The sequence below is a fragment of the Procambarus clarkii genome, chromosome 36 (assembly GCF_040958095.1).
Source record: "Procambarus clarkii isolate CNS0578487 chromosome 36, FALCON_Pclarkii_2.0, whole genome shotgun sequence".
Lineage (NCBI taxonomy): Eukaryota > Metazoa > Arthropoda > Malacostraca > Decapoda > Cambaridae > Procambarus > Procambarus clarkii.
In genome coordinates, this window is record NC_091185.1 from 7017389 (window position 1) to 7033169 (window position 15781).

General features: G+C 41.0%; 1 protein-coding gene across 1 annotated transcript in view; it reads left to right on the forward strand.

Moving 5' to 3' along the window:
• The window catches only part of LOC123756102 (Ca[2+]-channel protein alpha[[1]] subunit T), a 487984-nt gene extending 472498 nt beyond the window's left edge, over positions 1-15486 (forward strand). Inside the window, exons 35-37 of the mRNA XM_069336529.1 lie at positions 7707-7826; positions 10488-10626; positions 13006-15486. Coding sequence (XP_069192630.1) covers positions 7707-7826; positions 10488-10626; positions 13006-14465 — 1719 coding nt within the window. The 3' untranslated portion in view covers positions 14466-15486. The remainder of the gene's footprint in view (positions 1-7706; positions 7827-10487; positions 10627-13005) is intronic.
• The last annotated feature ends 295 nt before the right edge of the window (positions 15487-15781 follow it).

Genomic DNA, 15781 nt, shown 5'->3' on the forward strand with positions numbered 1-15781 from the left:
GGGCTAACATTCAGGCACGGGGATTTCGGAGGTCGAATAGGGTCTTGGCTGCCCATTATTTGGTAAATATTCCTGGTCTCAGTCATTCGTGTGTGGCTTTGGGTCGCAGGTTGCAGCCAGTTGTCACAACTTTGAGTTAAGGTGCAAGTGGCGGCCGCCTCCCGGGTAAGTCCCTCTTTTACTTTACTTTGGTTAGATGGCTCCAGTGAGCTGTGGGGGCTCCTCCCCACAGAAAACCAGCGTTGAATGTAATGAAACGTTATTTTCTGGTTGAGACCCGGAGTCTCCCTGGCAACCCTCCCTCCTTCTGGTCAGTGATTTTCTTTTTGTTTTGATGCTCAGCCTCCGAACAAGAGGTGTGAGTAGCCAGCGTGGGGGGGTCCAGGGCTCCCCCTCCCCCTCCCGGGGAGAGGATAGCTGTCCGGATAAGCGGTGCAGTGGCGGTGTGTGATATTTGCTTGTTTCTTAAGGTTAGGTGAGTTCTGCCTCTCTTTTCGGTTTTCGGTTGCAAATTTTTCTCACCATGCGAGGTCTTGGTAATGTAGGGTCAGGGTCTTTTGTTATGCTTACCTTTCTAGGTGCTAACCTCGGTCGATGAGAGATGTGGAATGCCCCGCAGGTACAAAGGGGGTTTCCATAGGCTATTGCTCCCTTTGCCTCTCTGAGGGGGGCCAGGTTCTGGCCCATGGTCCCCGGTAAGCTGAACTCCAATTGACTGAGACTAATGTAATGTATATCAGTGCGATAGCTCCAGGAAGCTCCAGGGCTCGCCCCAGAAATGGCGTTTCATTATATTCAACTCTGTTTTTTTAAATTTAACAAATATGGTGAAAGTATGTAGTAAAATTATAATATATCCCTATTTTCTTTTGTCTGGGATCTTCCTATCCCATGAAAGTATTAGAAATAAAGGGATGATTATGATGATGAATTCAAACGTTCAATAGATGCTAAGTATACAATGTGCTGCAATATTCATACATTAAGATGAAATTATTTCATCTTAAATTATTTCATCTTTTCATCTTAAAGCTTGTTTCTTTACACTGAATTACACGCATTCCTTATTATGGTACCATTACATATAAACTCAAATTACATTTTCTGGAAGGTCCCCTCATTGACTTCCTGATGGATATCTCCACATGTATCTTGTCACACCAGTTCCCTTTGAATCATAGATAACATTCTGCGAACCAGAGACCAAAACCTGGTCCTCTCAGGTGTAGTGAGCAGGGGATATTAGACCACTCAAACCAAAACAAAAAGCTGGCAGAAAGATTGAGTGCACCAAAACAGACAATAGCAAGAAAAATATTAGCAACCCCGACAACTCAAAACACAGTCGTTAAGTCATTACTTCCACGTTACAAACCTATGCCACCTGGTTGCAGCCCCAGGAACCTGGGGTCTGCCCAGTGTCTGACTAGGGTCTGCTGATCAGTCATGTGCCTGGTGTGGACCTGTCCACTGCTGCATTATGTCAACATCACCTTCTGAATTCCAGTTTTTCCAGATAAGTGTTGGCTATCTTTTGGACTGTCCTCCAAGGACCTGGACTTGTGTCTGTTCCATTCTTAGCATTTGTTTCACATGTGTGTCATTTTCTTTTTTTAGTTTATTTTCTACAACAGCCATGACCTTTGTAAGGAAGGGACCTAGCAGGAAAGCCATCTTTCAAATCTCCCACCATGTCAGCCAAACAGCACCTGTGCAGAATTAGTCTATAATCAGAGCGAGAGAATGACATTCTCTAAAAAGATGTAAACAAGTACCAAATATTTAAAAAAAAAATTATTCCAAGTACATTCCGTGACTGGAAAAGCATGTTGAATAGTATTTACCTGAATTCACCCGAGGGGCCACTAACACTAGTGGCCTTGACAAAGACAGGAAGCCAGCGGCCTGTCAAAGGCTCCCCCTCCCCATTTGCCTTGATGATCTTTTCCAGTTGGATTTTAAAATTTAACAGAGCTTTGGCATTTATGGCTTCAGTAGGTAGGCAGTTCCATGGGTTTATAACCCTGTGGGTGAAAAAGCATCTCCTGTTCTCGGTCCTACATTGTGGCTTGTTGAGCTTGAAACCATTACTCCTCGTTCGTGTTACATCTGACCTTTGAAGAAATTTTCCGAATCTACATCTTCCAAATTGTTCAGTATTTTAAAAGTTTTGATGAGATCTGCCCTGTCATACCTGGTTTACAGTGTTGTTAGCCTGTGGCCCTCAACATTCCTGATTTGTGAGTTGACTTAGTTCTAGAAGGATTTCTGTTGCCTGATGCTGCACTTTCTCCAGAGCAGCTATGTCCTTCTGAAAATGAGGTCTTCATGCTTGGATACAGTAATCCAAATGAGGGGCGCACTCAAAGATTTATACAGTTGAATCACTACTTTCTTTTCCTTAAAGTCAAAGGCATGCTTGATTATTCCAAGGGTTTGGTTAGCATTTCTGACTGCTGCTCCTACCTGTTGTGCAACTTTTAATGAGTAATGAATTTTGACTCCAAGGTCCGTTTCTTCATCAATCTGCTGTAATGTAATGTTATTAATTTGGTAGTTGTGGTGTGGGTTGCTATGCCTCACATCCAAGGTCTTTCATTTGTCGATATTAAAACGCATTTGCCAGTCTTCTGACCATTTGTGGAGTTCGTGTTTTTTGTGAACTCATAAAATACTTTATAAAATAAAATACTCATAAATAGAACTCATAAAATAGCCACAAAATAGTAGCTATTTTCTCGGGTAGAGTTATCTAGTATCCAGTGCTCTCTGCACCTTTATGAGGAGACCAGGTTTTGGCCTCTGGTCTCTTGTAGGATGTTAATGAATTTGAAGAGCAATTTGCTGCAATTTGATAGGTATGGAGCTATAGCAAAAGGGAGTCATCTTGAACCCACCAGAAAGTGGTGTTTTATTACATTCAGTGTTGGGTTATCCTGTATATGATGCCATTTAAAACAGGATGAGTTTTAAGAATCATTTTCAGAGTACTGTATTTATTTTATAAATATCATTTGGTCATGTTTCTTCCCTTTACCTGCTATGGAGGGTGTGGCATTGACCAGCACAGATTAGTGAGGGTTTGACAACTCCGTGCACATTAGATGATGATTATAATTTTTTACTAATTCTACAGCTCTTATGTTATTTAGATCGAGCTATTTTTATTGGTATTTGTATTACCCCTTGTTTTATGAGTTGATTTGCAGTGGGCTTTCTTGGCGGGCGGCAGGCAAAGATGAGCAACGGTTCCATGTGGCGAACATCACTTCAGCCTGTTTGTTGTAGTTTCACTAATAGTGTTATTGTTAATAGTGCATTAGTAATCTTGTATTGCTTAATTTTAAATATATACAGACCACATTTGAATTTGACACGATAAGAAATTATGTATAAATTCACATTGTGTCATCGTGGTATGTCAATCTCTGAGAAAAGATTTGTGTGCACTTAGGAGTAAACAGCATTAGTACCTGCCCGCCATGAAGCAACACAGCACTCCACTCTCCTCGTCATATTTATTATGCAATAGTTTATTAATTCCAAACTTGTGTAACTGTTAAAAAGGAATTTGTGTTTTTATTAATCTTTGTTGAATAATATTCTTATGAAGTGACCTTAAATTTATTTAAATTTAATTTTGTAAAATGCATATACAGTACAGAACTTGAAATTTATCCATCGTAGCCTTTGTATGCAGATTAATTAACTTTAGAGGAATGTGTACAGAAGTATGAGCAACACAAGATTACAGCATATGGGAAGTTGTGGGCTATCACTCCGCATACAATTAAATTTGCATATTGAAAATTCAACTTACTTCTGTATATATTTTCAAGTCAGTATTTTTTTACCATAACTCTTTCTGATCACTTAATGGTATTCAGGCACATTGCCTTGTAAGTAATCATTGATCTCACGTTTGATGCAGTGTTTGTTCAAGATTTATATAATGGTATCTTTCTTTTTAAGATACAAGAGTGCGATATCCACAGCTTCCTTGGTTCATTAAAACTTGCGTTATTGCTTTTTGAAAACAATTTTTTGTAACCTAACAACTAATTTAGTATTCATATTATATATAAATAATAATGGTATATTCGATATTTAACCTGCATTTCATGTTGTACAATAACAGAAAATACTGTAGGAAGTTTAACCAAACTTGGCAATTAGTCACAAGCTTGTGTTAAATAGCATGTAAAATATTGAACTTTGATAATGGTTCAAAATGATGAAATAATAAAACACAATCATAGATCTGGTATAATTTTTTGTTAAATTACATTGTCAGTGTTGTTTCAGATACCTCTTAGAACTTAACACAATAAAAATATCTCATACAAGATTTTATCTGAAAGGAGTATGAAACCAATGGTTTTCATACCAGGAAGTTAAATGGATCTTTTAAAAGTAATTAAAGTTACATTAAATTTTGTAGAATACATCATTTAGCAAAGCACACAGAAGTGTCTGAAATGGTAAATAGCAGGGAGCATAATTACCATAAGTTTCTGGAGGAACCTCTTGTGACTCTCTGAAGCTATATTGCTCAGAAGATTCTCACTACTGAGTTACATCAGCCATAGGATGTTTGGTCTACAAAGAACCAGAAACTGAACCTTGCTCTCCTCATAAAGGAGCAGAGAGCTGGAGGTTATGATTACCCATGCTGAGAAAGCAACCAGAAAGTCAGGGGAAAACATTCTGACAACTGCAAGGTTCACAGAACACAAAGTCCAAAAACTAACCTAACAGCTACACAGCTGTTTGGTTGTTTATTCAAACATGGTTTATTCAAACCCAAGCGAGTCACTCAAACTAGCTCAAACTCCCTAGGGCAAATGGCTGCCAACAGGTGGTGCCCCAGGATCTCCAAGTCCGGTCCAGCCATAAGCCAATCCTGTCGCTCATGTCTAAGAGTTTAGACATTCTTGAGTTGTTGGGCTCTGAGCTCGGGTCTCTCTCTGATTTTTGACTTCGGTATAAGGTCCATGATTCATCCTGGCTTGTTGATAGTCCTCTCTTCTTCTTCAGGACTTGGCTTAACTTCTGCTTTACCCAGATGCATGAATGGTAGAAAGCGAGTTCCTCTTCGTATCAGCATTGAAACAGCGGCTTCCTTTCTATGTGACTCCATTCCTTGATTACAAGGCATCTATGGTAGATGTCTTTTGGCTGAATCGATTAGAGTGGGGTTCCCTCTCTCTACCCCTCTGGTTCAGTGGTCCTGTTAAAGACATACTTGGGCAGGGTGAGCCTTCTGGCTTCTTGGTGGCCCCTTGATTTTCAGGTCTTCTGGCCTTGTGTCCAAACCCAGGCATATTTCTACACCTCAACCTCTTTCAGCAGGATCAGCATGCTGTTGTACCTAGCTGGTTCACCCCTCTCTGCCAATTTATGCATCTGGAGAGTATGATGCAGGTTTATCACTGATGTGCAGGTGGCTCAATTGCTGGTGTCCCACCTGCATCTTTTGTCACAGTGACAGTATGGAGTTTCTTGGTGATCCTTTCATTTCTTTCTCTCATACTGTCATATTTCTTCTGTGTGTTCTTTTGGTTTTGTCCTTTTTATTTTAGTTGTTGGTCGATCGGCATCTCGTGCCTAATTCTTTTGCCTCTTATCATTGCCCCAGGGTAGATGGGACTCGACAGCCTGGGAAGGCAGCTCATCTAGGGAAAGGAAAACCCTGATCTCAAACCTCTGCTGCCTCGTGGCCATACCCACTTTTGGGATGGGCTTCAGGAGTCAACTTCAAGGAAAAATCCTGAGCCCCCAAGGCAGTTCGTTGTTGACTTCAACCTCATTCTGGCTGGAACCAAGTGTATTGGCGTCTGCCTTTCCTTTGGACAATTTCAGCGATGTGGAGAGGAGGGGGACCTGCTGCATGAGTAACAGCTTCACCTCCATATTGACCTACCCAGGCTCTGCACCTTGGAGAGGACACTCCAGCCTAGGCAGTCAGTCTCCCAAGTCTCCATAGTCTCCCAAGACTACAAGATGCCTACTATATCATTCAATTTTGGTGCAGCTTCTCTTTTCGACTTTTGACATCATCACTTCCTCTGCACTGTTTAACAAATTATTTCATGGTTTCTTTCACCTCTAGTTGGCTTGTGCTCCTCTGGAGTCATCTTGGTTTTTAGTTATGGTGTTTGTGTTCTTACCTCCCCCTTGGTTCATGGTTGCTCTTTGTCTGGAATATCTTTCATAAGATATATAAGGTGCTGCTTTTGTTGGCCCTTGCCTCCAGTTGTTAGATTGGGGAGCTTCATGCTTTCATCTTAAGATGTGGATTCTGTTCTTTCAAATCTAGTTGGAGGTTTCTTCGTTTGCAGCCTTGTCCTTCTTTTCTGACAAAGAATGAATTAGTTTGTCTCCAGAGGCGCCTTCCTGTGATTGATGGTTGGTTAGTCTAGCCTAGGGTGCATCATTTCTTATCCTGTCATAGCAGTTCATCTCTACCTCCATGTCACCTGCTCTATTGTAGTGGTCACACAGTTTGTCAACCCAGTGTCTTTGTTTCTCTGTTCCTTGATTTCCTGAATAAAACAGTCTGCTTATATCTTATGTATGTATGTTCTTTTGCCAAAATAAAATGTTTATGTTTTCGTTTAGTTGTCCTAGATCATCCACATTATCATTAAACCTAGCAAGCCTGTGGTCTACCCTCAGGCTCATTATGTTTGCAAGCTCATGACTTTGGCTGCTGTATTCAATAATGTGTCATGGGCTGATATTCGGGCCCAAGGATTCTTTCTAGGGGAGATATTTCTAGATCCTGGTGGCTCATATAGTTACTGTTCTCCTGCTCTCTGGCAAGTCCCAGATTTTGTCTTCTCTATTGTTAGTTACCTTCAGGAAACCACCAGAGGCTCCTCCAGAAAACCAGCATTAAATATAATGAAACCCCTCTTTCTGGTGGAGCCTTAGTGGCTTTCTGATTCCCTCCCTCCCTTTCCAGGTAATTACCTATGTGTAGTTACAAGATGAGAGGTATACTCGTGGTTTCCCTTCTTTCAAGTACTCTTTGCATTATGATGCTTTGAATCTACTGATGGTGCATTTCATTGGTTTGTGTTGTAAAAGCTCCGGACTGAATAATAGCAGGAGTGGCTAAGATGCACCACTTGGTGGTGGCTATTTTTCAGTAGGGGGGTTTGAGCTAGTTTGAGTGAATCATTTGAATGAATCGTTTAGGGAGTCATTTGGCTGTTTTAATGCTTTGCTTTCTGATAACCTTGCAATTGTCTAATGTTTAGGGACTTTCTGGATGCTTTCTCGGCGAGAATGATCATAATTTCCAGGTTTCTGTGCCGCTGTGAAGGGACCAGGTTCTGGTTCTGGTCCCTGGTAGGCCAAACAGTACTAGGTAGCAGGAAGCCATATCTGCAAGGTAACTCAGGGTGCCACATAGGTTCCACCACAAAGAGGCATTTTATTATATTCAATGCTGGTCTTTTATACGAGTCATTGTGACTACAGTTTCTTAGTTTCAGGAAACAAAAAATTGTACTTAGAGCTGCCAAATAGATGCAGCAGGATCATTTCTAGCTATGAGCCACAGAGGGCCAAGCAGCCTGTTTTATATGAAGTAACTGTTTGCACCATGCACCCTGCTGTTTCACCCACTGCACTCGACTTTATCAGGCTATCACCCCCATACATAATCTATATGTTAAAGATTCTCCTGCTTGACACAGATGGAGGATGAATATGACTTAGAAGTGGAGATAGAGAGACAACTTGCACAAGAGGAGGAAGAAATGGCTGAAATGCAGGAAAACATTGCAAACCAAAAATTAGCCCAACAAACAGCCAAGGTAAGTATTACCATTCATATAATGAGATATTGCAATGAATGAGGAAAATGTTTTTAAACACCATTTCCACACAAAACACTAAATTGCAGTTAAATTCTGCTTTCAGAATCTGTCTTTTCTTTGAAGTTTTTTATTTTCACTGTCAAATAGAGGCCTGTTAAATCTTCCATAAGTTTTTTATTCTGGACTTAGTAATCTGTTCCAGCACAGAGCTCGTCATGTGGAAAACTCATCTTGCGAAACAACAACAAAACTGTCGTCGAAGGTGTCTGAGAACCAGTGGGAATGCTCGTTAATCGAGCAAAAGCTCGTCAGTTGAGACATATTTTCTGCAAGTGGTTTGCTCGTTACTCGAAATACTCGTAACTGGAGTCGCTCGTCACTCGAGGTTCCACTGTACTTCACATTCATTTTTGTTTGGCTGTTGCAGCTATCATTAAAAATTAATACTATAATATTAAGTTTTGTATTTAATAATAAAAATTATGAAAGCACTGTAATCCTGGATCTGTACAGTTGATAAAAGAAAGGTCCTGGAGGAGGAGAATAAGGTATTAAAAATAGCTTTTAACCACTGTGCTGTGCGAGCCAAGATTACACCTTTGCCAGAAAATGCGCCAGCTGAGAAATGATGATGATAGTACTGTATATCATAAGAATCGAAAATCCAGTATAGTAGATCAAATTGTTAGGATGCCTTCCAACATGGGAAAGTTGGACAAACAATGCCCTAGATGCTAAGCTGGACAAACAATGCCCTGGATGCTAAGCTGGACAAACAGTGCCCTAGATGCTAAGCTGGACAAACAATGCCCTGGATGCTAAGCTGGACAAACAGTGCCCTGGAAGCTAAGCTGGACAAACAATGCCCTGGATGCTAAGCTGGACAAACAGTGCCCTGGAAGCTAAGCTGGACAAACAATGCCCTGGATGCTAAGCTGGACAAACAGTGCCCTGGAAGCTAAGCTGGACAAACAATGCCCTGGATGCTAAGCTGGACAAACAGTGCCCTGGAAGCTAAGCTGGACAAACAGTGTCCTGGAAGCTAAGCTGGACAAACAGTGCCCTGGAAGCTAAGCTGGACAAACAGTGCCCTGGCAGCCAAGCTGGACAAACAGTGCCCTGGCAGCCAAGCTGGACAAACAGTGCCCTGGCAGCCAAGCTGGACAAGCAGTGCCCTGGCAGCCAAGCTGGACAAGCAGTGCCCTGGCAGCCAAGCTGGACAAACAGTGCCTTGGCAGCCAAGCTGGACAAACAGTGCCCTGGCAGCCAAGCTGGACAAACAGTGCCCTGGCAGCCAAGCTAGACAAACAATGCCCTGGCAGCCAAGCTGGACAAACAGTGCCCTGGCAGCCAAGCTGGACAAACAGTGCCCTGGAAGCTAAGCTGGACAAACAGTGCCCTAGCAGCTAAGCTGGACCAACAGTGCCCTGGCAGCCAAGCTGGACCAACAAAGCCCTGGAATCATAGTGCAGTGTTATTTGCTTGATAATTTTTAATTAAGTTGAATTAAGAATTCCACTTCTTGGGAATGTTTCAATTCCAGGTCCTTGGCCGCATTTTCTGAGGCTCGGATTTCCCTGCTCATCCGGAGAGTTGTTCAGTCTTGCAGCTTTGTTTGCATATACTGTACTGTATGCATATTTTGTTTGCATATATTGTACTATATGTCTGCTGCTGCTGCTATCCATGCACAGGGTTAGAGAAGGATAGTTTACCAGTGGCCAAATATCCTTTGACCTAGATTACTATTTTATTAAGAGCATTGGTATAATTTGTTTCACCTGTGACTTTGTGGGCAGTTTTCCCAGCTTTGGTCTATCATTGAGTTCTTACTACCTTTTTAAGAGATCCAAATTCTGGTACTGGTTTGTGGTAGTGTTTGTCGTGGGGACCTGGTATGAATGGCAGGCTTTGTGGTTCCAGTGTTTTTAGCTCTTGGGAGCTACTGAGGGACCACACAAAGTGGTAGTAGACATCCATCAGTCTCAGGAGACTATAGAGTTGTGCTCTGGTTGTCAGTCTGGAGTGGCCTCTCCAGGGGTGCAAAGCCAGGATTGGTTGATACAGGGGGAGAAGCTGTCACCCATGCAGCAGTTCCCCCCCCCCCCACTCTCCATGGTGCCAAAAGTCTCGAATAGAAAGGCAGACTCCTATATGATTGGTTCCAGCGCTATCGCGGGAACTGTCAGAACAAGGTTGAAGGTAACAATGAACTGCCCTAGGAGCTCCAGCTCCGGAGTTTACTTCGAAGTTGATAAAAGAAGGCACAGGGACTCCATACCCGGAGACCACCATGTTCAGGGCTGGAGAAGAACCTTCCCAGCAAGGGGAAGAACCAACCCAGCCCCCCCTCAAGCAAGGCTTGGGCCCCAGGAGGTGGACGTCTGAGCCCCGCACCTACGTGTTCCAGGCAGTAACAGTTACATAAAGTAATACTTTATTATGTTTGTTACTCTATTTTATTTTTAATTTTTATTTGACAGAGAAACTAAATGTAGCAGTTTTACTGTTTTATTATTTTAAGTTAGTATTTATACTGAACTGAATTACTGTACTCCATTTAATGTGCTTGACGAGATATTTTTAACTTATTATTACATTGCTTAATTTTTTAAATTTGCAGAATCTATAGCAATAATATCTATGAGTACATTACAGGATGTGAATGAAACAGTCATAGCCAAATTCAACAGCAGTAAATACTTCCATAAACCATTAAACAAGATGTCATCGCTTCCATCCAACTTCACTTTCCGAGGCCAGAGGGAAGTGATGGAGACATCATCCAGAGACAAAGGTTAGGTGAAACACATTACATGTAAACTTTGCTATTATGCTTACTGATAGGCCATATCTGTAAGCCAGTCAGGTGATGGATGAAATCTGTAAGATTGTCACCTACTGGAGCATGTCTGTGGATGACTGGAGCATGTCTGTGGAGCATGTTTGTAAGATGACTGTCACCTGGTGGAACATGTTTGTAAGAGGACTGTCACCTGGTGGAGCATGTTTGTAAGAGGACTGTCACCTGGTGGAGCATGTCTGTAAGATGACTGTCACCTGGTGGAGCATGTTTGTAAGATGACTGTCACCTGGTGGAACATGTTTGTAAGATGACTGTCACCTGGTGGAGCATGTTTGTAAGAGGACTGTCACCTGGTGGAGCATGTCTGTAAGATGACTGTCACCTGGTGGAGCATGTTTGTAAAATGACTGTCACCTGGTGGAGCATGTTTGTAAGATGACTGTCACCTGGTGGAGCATGTCTGTAAGATGACTGTCACCTGGTGGAACATGTCTGTAAGATGACTGTCACCTGGTGGAACATGTTTGTAAGATGACTGTCACCTGGTGGAGCATGTTTGTAAGATGACTGTCACCTGGTGGAGCATGTTTGTAAGATGACTGTCACCTGGTGGAACATGTTTGTAAGATGACTGTCACCTGGTGGAGCATGTTTGTAAGATGACTGTCACCTGGTGGAGCATGTTTGTAAGATGACTGTCACCTGGTGGAGCATGTTTGTAAGATGACTGTCACCTGGTGGAGCATGTCTGTAAGATGACTGTCACCTGGTGGAACATGTTTGTAAGATGACTGTCACCTGGTGGAGCATGTTTGTAAGATGACTGTCACCTGGTGGAGCATGTTTGTAAGAGGACTGTCACCTGGTGGAGCATGTTTGTAAGAGGACTGTCACCTGGTGGAGCATGTTTGTAAGATGACTGTCACCTGGTGGAGCATGTTTGTAAGAGGACTGTCACCTGGTGGAGCATGTTTGTAAGAGGACTGTCACCTGGTGAAGCATGTTTGTAAAATTGTCACCTGGTGGAACATGGCTGTATGCCAGTCATCTATTAGAGCTGGTTGTTATAAAATGATTGTCACCTGGTGAAAAAATGATAAAAGTAACAATAGATGATAAAATGGCAGGAAACACTAAATGAATACTGCACTTTGTTAGTGTTTGCACTAGAAAGATTTGACTGACATCCCATTATCCATACAAATGTTTGAAGGGGGTGAAGAGAACGAATTAAGGGATAGCAGCACAACATTCAATAATATCAGGAAAAGCATTGATAAACTGAAATATTTAATGGGTGCGTTTTTCAGGCCGACTCGTTTTGTCATATACATCAATGACTTTATATGAGAATATTACAAATCACATCATGAAATTTGCAGATGACACTACAATTTATGGTAAAGTGGGAAGTGACAATGATATTGAAAGCTACAGGAACTCCACAAATGGTCAGAAGACTGACAAAGGCTTAAAAAAATGCACATCCTTGTCTGTAGGGCATAACAATGCACCACATGCACATTTTTCATCCATATGGTTATAAACCTTATGAACTGCCTACCTGCTGAAGCCGTAAATGCCAAAACATTGATGAATTTCAAATTTCATCTCGATAAAATCATCAGGACAAATGGGGGGGACCCTTGACAAGCTGCTGGCTTCCTGTCCTCGTCAGGGTCACTAGTGAAATCGTGGCTCTCAGGTAAATTTGGGTAACTAATATCAGAACATAATTCATAATTAATTTTTGTCAAGGGACAGGCAGCCAGTGTATATGTACAGTACATGTTAGGCTTATTTCAAGGTGTCCAATAGGTCAAACTACTGACCCTTCCCAGGATGCAGCCCCACAGCAAGCTGACTAACTCCTAGGTACCTGTTTACTGCTAGGTGAACAGGTACATTAGGTGATAGGAAACTCGTCCAACTATTTCTGTCCTGCCCAGGACTTGGACCCGGAATTCCCAACTGTGTCAAACAAACCCGACTGCACTAATGGAACCTTATATTATAATTAGCCGTTGTTAAGATATTGATTGAAAACTGATTGCCTGCCATATTAGTATGATCTTTTAAGGCTGGGGCAATTCTTGAATGCTAAGATATGGATGGAAATTTATCAATTTTCAGTCACCACAGTTAGTGATGTGTTGGCCATTGCAGCTAAAGAGCTAATAACTTTGCTTCTATGAATAATTTTTTTCACACTGAATGGATTTATAAGGAGTGTATTGAAAAAGGAACTTACAATAGTTCAAATTTACCTGCTATTTTTAAATTTGAATTGTCAAAATATTTACATGTAAATAATATTAAGTACATGTGAACAGAGATTAATTCCAATTACTTTTTACTTTTGTATTGCAGCTTCACCACTGACACCCGTCCTACCTGATATTAGAGTTGAAACGTCCTTGAATATCCCTAGAATTAACATCAATGGTAGGGGATATGAGGTGGAGAGTGAGGCATCGGCCTCTCATTTGCCACCATTTACCCATGAAGAAGATTTATATAACCCTAACTTGAAGCATCCATCACCTGATGAGCCAGTAGACAAAGTATCCATCACAGACCTAAGGCAAAAACCACCTAGTCCTAACTGTGGGAGGGCACAGACTACATCCAGCACACCTACACAACAACATGAGGCAACAGAAAACAGCCAAAAGGTTCAAAATGAAGCACCTTTGGCTGGAAGCTTTGAAGGAGATGATGACTTAAGTGGTACTGACAGTCTGATTCCGGGCCCTAACTCTCCTTTACTGCAGGAACGAGATAACCCATCAACTCAACAAGCTGTGCGACAATCTCGCTGGTGTAATCGTCGGGAATTCAGTAGTGGTGGAGGACGTAAAGTGAGCCTAGATGACTCCCTCACACAAACATTGATGGCTAGCTTTGATAATGTGCCTGAGCTAGGTGGACGACTTGACATGGACTCTACTTCTTGCTCTGTGTGCTCTAGTGAGGAAATGTCTGTTGCATCCCGCTTGTCTTCAGGACCTTCTCCACAGGCAACTATCACTTCTGGGCCATCTACAGCTAAGAATAATACCCAGATCCTTAGCCCTCATCCCCAAGCTGTTTCAACTTCACAGGTGTTTGCTGATGATGATGATGATGATGCCACACTAGCTTCAAGTAGTGACTCATTTACTTTGGAAGGTGGACCTCCTGAAGTACCTTCACTGGACTCATCACCAGGAAGTGATGGAATATCTGGTCCATCTGCCACAATTATACCTCACTCTTCTTCTCCATCTCCTATTTTGTCTTCCCCAGTTAGTGAACCAGCTAATGTTTCCTTTAAACATCCTCTTAATCCCTCTAATTGCTCATCAGATTCAACAGATTCCCCTAGTTCTTCATATGCCTCGCCTATACTCTCTGCACCAATTGCATTTCAAGGTGCCTCCTCTCTAAGTGAACTAGCTAATTCCGTTCAGCCATTTAGTTCCTTATGTGAATTGAGAACAGAAGCATTCACTCATTCCTCAACTCAGTCTCCTGCCACTCAATGTAGAGACATTCAGCATTACCAAGCTGAAAATAATCAGCCACTGCCCCCTAAGCCAAACTTTAAACAACCAGGCCCTAAGTCTGAGGGTAGCCAATTCTGGCCCTCCCAGCCATGGCTTTTACAACCAGAGGGTAATGAGTTATGGCCTTCTCGACCAGAGCAACATCAATCACAGCCTTCATCAACCATTGGATTACAACTGGGCGATAATCGACCACAATCCAAAGCATATAAATTACCTGCAGGACAAAGGTGTTACATTCGAGGCCGGAATAAAACTCGGTACTCAGGGCCCGAGTCCTAGTGACAGTGGACACCATGCTAGTAGGGACCAGGCTAAGCTGGACCATGCTAGTAGGAATTATGTGTGCCATCCAAGCTAGTGAATGCCAAAAAACAAGCTGCTCATATTGTTCTCAGATATACTTGAGCACTGTGCTATGTGCCAGATGATACATTATCTAAAGTGTTGCCAAAAACATATATATATATATATATATATGTATGTATGTATGTGTGTGTGTGTATATATATATATATATATATTATGGGAGGGCAATTATATACTGTATATACAGTGGAAACTTGATGACGAGTGGCTCCAGTTACAAGCATTTCGAGTAACGAGCAAGCCACTCACATAAAATGTCTCTTGACTGACAAGCTTTTCCTCGATTAACGAGCGTTCCCGCTGGTTCTCAGACACCTGCAACGACAGTTTTGTTGTTGTTTCACAAGACGAGTTTCCTACATGACGAGCTCGGTGCCGGAACAGATTAAACTCGTTAATCGAGGCTCCACTGTGTGTGTGTGTGTGTGTGTAATTACCTAAGTGTAATTACACACACACACATACATACATACACACACGCCACTGTGTGTGTGTGTGTGTGTGTTTATATATATATATATATATATATATATATATATATATATATATATATATATATATATATATATATATATATATATATATATATGTCGTACCTAATAGCCAGAACGCACTTCTCAGCCTACTATGCAAGGCCCGATTTGCCTAATAAGCCGAGTTTTCCTGAATTAATATATTTTCTCTAATTTTTTTCTTATGAAATGATAAAGCTACCCATTTCATCATGTATGAGGTCAATTTTTTTTTATTGGAGTTAAAATTAACGTAGATATATGACCGAATCTAACCAACCCTACCTAACCTAACCTAACCTATCTTTATAGGTTAGGTTAGGTTAGGTAGCCGAAAAAGTTAGGTTAGGTTAGGTAGTCGAAAAACAATTAATTCAGGAAAACTTGGCTTATTAGCCAAATCGGGCCTTGCATAGTAGGCTGAGAAGTGCGTTCTGGCTACTAGGTACGACATATATATATATAATATATATATATATATATATATATATATATATATATATATATATATATATATATATATATATATATATGTATATATATAATATAATATAATATATATATATATATATATATATATAATATAATATAAATATATATATATATATATATATATATATATATATATATATATATATATATATATATATATATATATATATATATATATATATATATATATGTATATAATATAATATAAATATATATATATATATA